We start from the raw sequence: 6,000 nt of genomic DNA on the forward strand, positions 1-6,000 counted from the left end.
GACATTTCATTTCGAATAAAACTTCATCTCGACTGATATTAGAATCGAGGTCGAAGCAAATTGTTTTGTTTTTCCGAGATGTTCGAAATTTGAATGTAATAATAAAATCGAATTTGATGTTAATCTTCTTCTTCTTCTTCTTCCTGTCCTTATTCCATGCTAGGTGGGGTCGGCACAACATGTATTTTTCTTCCATTCTCCCCCATCAGTCGTCATTTTTATACTCACACCTTTCTTACTTCCCGGATTCGCTTCTAATTTGTTGTTAATATGAAGCGATAATAACATTTACACAGATAAGAAATTTGTTCTAATAAAATAGTTTGTCTTTATGCTTATCGTTATTTGCGGTTTTTGAACACAGAGAGGGTTTATGACATGTGTATAGAGAAAGTAAGATCGAACAATTGGAAAAAAAATTATTCCATTTTTTCATAACTAAAACTAAACAAACTTCAGCTGTCACTTGCAAGCAAACGTTAGTAGTAATTGCGTTGGGTTAACCGGTCAAATACAACATTTAGTAGTGACTGCCAAACGTCTTATTACAGCTGTACTCTTTAGCTAATTTGGTCACTTTAGCTGTCTATCATTTAAAGGCTCTCCTGGATTTTAACGTTGTTTACGTAGGAAAGTTGTGATACGTGTTATTAATCTATGTCGTTGACTGATAGAAGCAATTAGGTCAAGTGCAATCCAAGCGTCGCTCCCAACCCCTCTCCTGCGAGGGGACCTACGGGACAGGTTAAACACCTATAATTGTTATGGCACAGCCTCTGGGACGGTTTGCTAGAAGACGTCTGTTCGAATCCGACCGCATCGAATGATTTTCTTCTAAGTGTTCGATCTTTGTTATTAATAATTATAACAAACTAGTGGAGCAATTTCACAAAAAAAACTAATGTCATGGTAGTAACACATCGTGACATTCAATAAAAACTTGATAATTACTTTATAGTATAGTCGAGTATAATGTATGAATGAATATATGCTAGATATAATTTTAGATCTCAATATTTACAGCAGAAGAATTCTTAATTATTTTTTTAAAGTACTAATTGTAATACTTTGTAATGCCACAAGATAGCGAGATAGGAGATGATGTGATACGGTGTTGAAAGACACAAGAATAACGAACGTTCATCGTCGTCGTCCAGGGCCCTGGCGTCTGACGCAGCGGGCAGCAGGCGCAGCCGCGGCGACTGGCACATCTCGCACGCCAGAGTGGTGCCGCCGTTCACGAACGTGCACTCCGAACACGACCACTCCGTAGCCTCTTGCCTGCAATATTGGAGTCAATTGTCATAGTCTATAAGAGAGTGGAAGCCAAGTGGGGAAAACAATTATAGACAAGTGGGGAGAAAAATTAAAGCCCAGTGATTAAATCAATTAGAACTTAGTTCGGAGAGAAATTACAGCCCAGTTGGAGGAATATTATTGCCTAGTGGAAAACAATAAGGCGCGACACAAACGAGTGTCTGAATGTCGGATACAAGCAACCGGCAACTAGTAGCGAATATTCTATTTTCATACAATTGTGGTTGCGGTAACTGGCGACAGTGTCGTACTGCCGCAACCGACGACTGTATCGATTTCATATCCATTGTATGAAAATAGAATAATTCGCTTCTAGGTGCCGGTTGCTGGTATCCAAGACACACGTGTGCGAGGCGCCTAACGCCAAGTTGGGAGAACAACCAGAAAATAATTTAAAAGGACGATTATAGCCTAGTGGGGAGAAACATTTTAACCTAGTGGGGAGAACAAGTTTAGCCTAGTCGAGAAACCCAGTTCAGAAAAAAATTGTATCCTATCGAGTTCTTAGGTTTTCGCGATTATTACACATAGGAAATGAAACTATTTTTTCGGATCTAAATCGCGTATAATGGTTTTTTCAAACAAACCAACGTTTCGTCGTCGTTTCTTTTACAGGTTCTTTTACAGAGCTGACTAATTATATCCTAGTTGAAAGAAGGCTGCGCGTAGCCCCACTTCAATTTCTATTACGAGAACCACCATTACGTATTGTGCAATGACGCGCAGTCTAATTTACTTTCCTATTTAAGAGCCTCTTTTATTTATTAACTTTTTCTTTCTACTTTACTTTTAGTAATGTATTTGTGCCTGCCAGCGACAATAAATGGCTCATCTATCTATCATTACGAAGGTATTTATTTTATATTTCTTTAATAGAGATTTTACTTTAATATTAAATGTAAATTCGGTATAAAATTCACTACTCACTTCGGTTCTGGAGGCGGCGTTTTGTGCCTCGCGGCTCGGCGAGGCAGCGCCGGTGTTTGCCGCGAGCTCCGCCTTGGAGACGGACTTCGGCCGACTGTTAAAATTAACTAACCGTTCTAATCAAAATTATTTAAACTTACCAATATGAACGCAGCTGAAATTGCGCACTTACAATTATTATTGCTTTATCTTGTCAAGTTTAAATACAATGCATCGAGATGCAAAGTACGGCTTTTTTCACATTTTTTTCAAGATATCAAGTGACGGGATGAACAAGTCATGCGTCCACTAAGAACTTTGCAGATGGCAATGATCTGGAGGCCATAGCCACTGCATTCGTCATTCTGAGACAGAAAGTTGACAAGTCCTATATGTATTATTGAGATTTTTTTGTGAAATAACTCCACTAGTTTTGTTATGATTACTTAATACAATGATCGATCACATAGAAAAATTTTCTTCGAGCCGGTGGGCTTGAACCCATGACCATGCTGCACCGTAGCATTGTTCTTACCAACTGATCTACAGGTCAAGTTACCGAGCTGTCGAAATTCTCCTGTGTTTTTGTTATGGAACTGTACTGAGTTTCGGCATTAGTCGCAGCTAGTGACATCTATACTCTAGCCAACTTCGATGTAGAATAAATCGACCCCTCCTACGTAAAGTATCGTATGTCGAAATTGCCAAATTTACAGGGAAGCGTTTTAAAGTTCTCAATTCACTGTAATGAGCATAACACGTGACTTTAGCATTTCTCAGTTTTATTCGGCAAAGCTTGTTACTCAGATAGAGTATTGTAAAATTCTAGATATCGGTTAGATGATCACTCTATGTCAGTAATGAGGTTTTGCCAAACAAAACGGAGAACTTTAAAACGCTCCCCTGTAAACTTGGCAATTTCGACATACGATACTTTACGTAGGAGGTGTCGAAATATCAACAAAAACAAACATATGATTTTTAGGGTTTTCATCTCAGACTCTTTCACAGTTACCACAATTTCAAAATTTTCCTACGAAATTCGGCTAGATTATGTATACTACCAAATCTTGAAGCCATATTTATAATTAATATTATTTAACAGAAGTTTCAAATCACTTAAAAATGATATAAAAATGACCAGTAATATACATTTGTAAAACTGTGGCATTCCTAGTAACTATTTCATTTGAATGTAGAGATTGCAAACATTCGAGTTCTGGTGGTAATTCAAGTTCAGAATCGAAAATAGATGCTGGATGATATAATATGTAGTAAATTAATATCAAATAAAATCTTAAAATTTTGTATCTTTTCATCTACCATTACCTACCATCTAGCAGTCAATATTAATAGGATGCAACCACTATTTTTAGTCCTAAATCATACGTATCAATAGGTGTTTTTTAACTTTATAATAATTGGCTAGGTAAGTATTACTTCTACATAACCCAATTACCTACCTACGCATTTAAATTCCAATTAAGGGAGCAGGCCGTGGGCAGAGCAAGCCTTTGAAAAAAGGTTATTTTGCTATGCTATCATTGGTTGCCTAGCAATGATTTGTTATTAAACATTCTACATCGAATTTGGCTATACTATAGTGAGAGATTTTTGAAAAGTCCTATATCGACTGTGAACTGGCAACCGGTACTATCTCCATTTTGACAACTTTAAACGTGAAGAAAAAAAAAGTTTGCGTCATTTATATAGCATCCGGTTTATTAAATAAAAATACGTAGTGTACATACATTTGTAATAAAAATATTTAAAAACTACGTATTCTTATTCAATAAACCTATTATTATATATTTATTTAATAAACCCATAAATGCTATATAAATGACGCAAACAATTTTTTTTCTTCATCCTGGAAAGTTTTCAAAATTGAAACAGTACCGATTAGTACACAGCCGATATAACTCTGGTTTCACCAGCACCCTCACCCTTCAAAAACCGGAACACAGTAATATGAGCATTACTGCTTGGTGATGGCAGTATTTCTCAGAACGCCATACAAACTTTCCGTGTTCCTTTTTTGAAAGTAATGCAAACATTTTCGAGCATGTTTGAGAATGATTAATACTATAAGAAAATGCTACTTAACAAACACTTACCAGGATGAACAGGGGCGTGGTTAAGTTCGTTCGCGGTTGTGGCTGGCACGCCGTGTTTCGGAACCGGCGGCGTCTTGCACGCCAGACACAGATTCGCCGACAGCGGGTTGCGCAATGTACAGGAACTGCACGACCTGCAATAAATCGCGACACCTGGTACAGTCATGCGCCTGGTGCTTACGAACAGTTTTGCATGGCAGTTGCAGTGCCACTCTGAGCTTTTAATCTGATGGGCACTGCCACTGCACCCGTGAGACGTAAGTTGACAAGTCCTATGTGCCTGAAATGTCTTATTTATTTATTTATTGTAAATATAAGACATTGGTAAAAAAGAAAGCAGTCTTTTAAAAGATAGGCCGGTAATTTTCTTTTTTTTTTTAGTATGAAAAATGATATATACTAATATCACTAGCATTTATTCGACACGAATTTCATGGCAAAATACGCTCTATTTAGATTTTAAGACTTTCGTGGTTATTCACTAAATGATTATCACTAGTAACAGGTTTCTTACCACGTTATAACGAAATATCGGGAAAATAAAAAGAAGTTATACCGTGGTAAGAAACCTGTTACTAGTGATAATCATTTACGCTCTATTTGTTTAGCTTTTACGTTTTAATTTAAATGAGCGTCCCGGAGACGCAGGCGAGTCTGTTTTGAATTTGGTTTACTCGGCTGTATTATTCAAAGGAATTTAAATGGTGTTGCCTGGTAAATAGAATTCCGATTCGCCATTAATGTACACGAAGGCGTGGCAACAAGCGCGAAATCTTTCGCCTAGTGTAACTGGGCGCTAATGCGGTTGAAAGAAAAATTATGCGCCAGTATCATAAAGGGCCGTAGTTTCTGCCTACTCTAATGGAGGAACGATAACAGCAAAACGATAAGTATGTATGGTCAGTGGTTTGGTTAAGAGCGTTTACAAACGGCGACTTTTAGTAGCGATGCAAACGCGATGCAAGCGCGCAACTGCATCGATACATACGCGCGATTGCATTTATAGCGCGGATTTATAGGTGTTTGTATCGATGCAATCGCCTATAATCGCAAGTGTAGCGATGCCATCGCGCGTTTCACCACACTAAATTATCGAATTTAATTTTTGGTTTCAACAGCGTTTCTCAGGAGCGTAACGAGTGGAGGTTCCTTGTTTTTACCTACCCCAACGGGAGATAGGCGTAATGGTAGAGTATGAAATATGTATGAAACTCAGCGTATCCAATTTTGTATCCTAATAGTAACAAGATAGATGCGTTTTTACTGGTAGCAGCATTTGATCCTTACCAGAAGTTACATTGCTGCGCGGGAGGCCTGGAGCCTGCGCAAGCGGCGCACGCGGAAGCCGACGACTCGTTGACAAGTGTGCAGCGCCCGCATGACCACGTCACAGGTGGGGGAATTGCACTTGGCGTGGGGGTGGAATCTGGAATCCCGAGAGTATGAATGTATCTTTTTTTTATAATGCACTTATAGCCTCGTACTAGGGAAACCTTGTATCGCGGGTGCCATGGACACACACATAGACAACCACAAATTATAAAATCATGAAAGAAATAAACGTAAGCCATACAAATATTTCTCCCGGCCCGGGAACAGGCAATCATCTCAGTCATGTCATCTAGTTACTTAACCTGCCCCAATAATCATAATTATGTAC

At 38.4% G+C, this 6,000-nt stretch overlaps 1 protein-coding gene across 1 annotated transcript in view; it reads right to left on the minus strand.

Annotated features, from left to right (window-relative positions):
* LOC113240570 (calpain-D) overlaps positions 1–6,000 on the minus strand; it is a 35,046-nt gene that overhangs the window by 17,681 nt on the left and 11,365 nt on the right. The window contains exons 7-10 of the mRNA XM_026477905.1: positions 5,628–5,766; positions 4,341–4,474; positions 2,245–2,338; positions 1,139–1,281 (exon numbers count right to left, since the gene is read on the minus strand). Of these exons, the coding sequence (XP_026333690.1) occupies positions 1,139–1,281; positions 2,245–2,338; positions 4,341–4,474; positions 5,628–5,766 (510 nt within the window). The remainder of the gene's footprint in view (positions 1–1,138; positions 1,282–2,244; positions 2,339–4,340; positions 4,475–5,627; positions 5,767–6,000) is intronic.

Source organism: Hyposmocoma kahamanoa, unplaced genomic scaffold (genome assembly GCF_003589595.1).
Source record: "Hyposmocoma kahamanoa isolate Upper Pololo Valley unplaced genomic scaffold, ASM358959v1 157, whole genome shotgun sequence".
In the NCBI taxonomy this organism is placed as follows: domain Eukaryota; kingdom Metazoa; phylum Arthropoda; class Insecta; order Lepidoptera; family Cosmopterigidae; genus Hyposmocoma; species Hyposmocoma kahamanoa.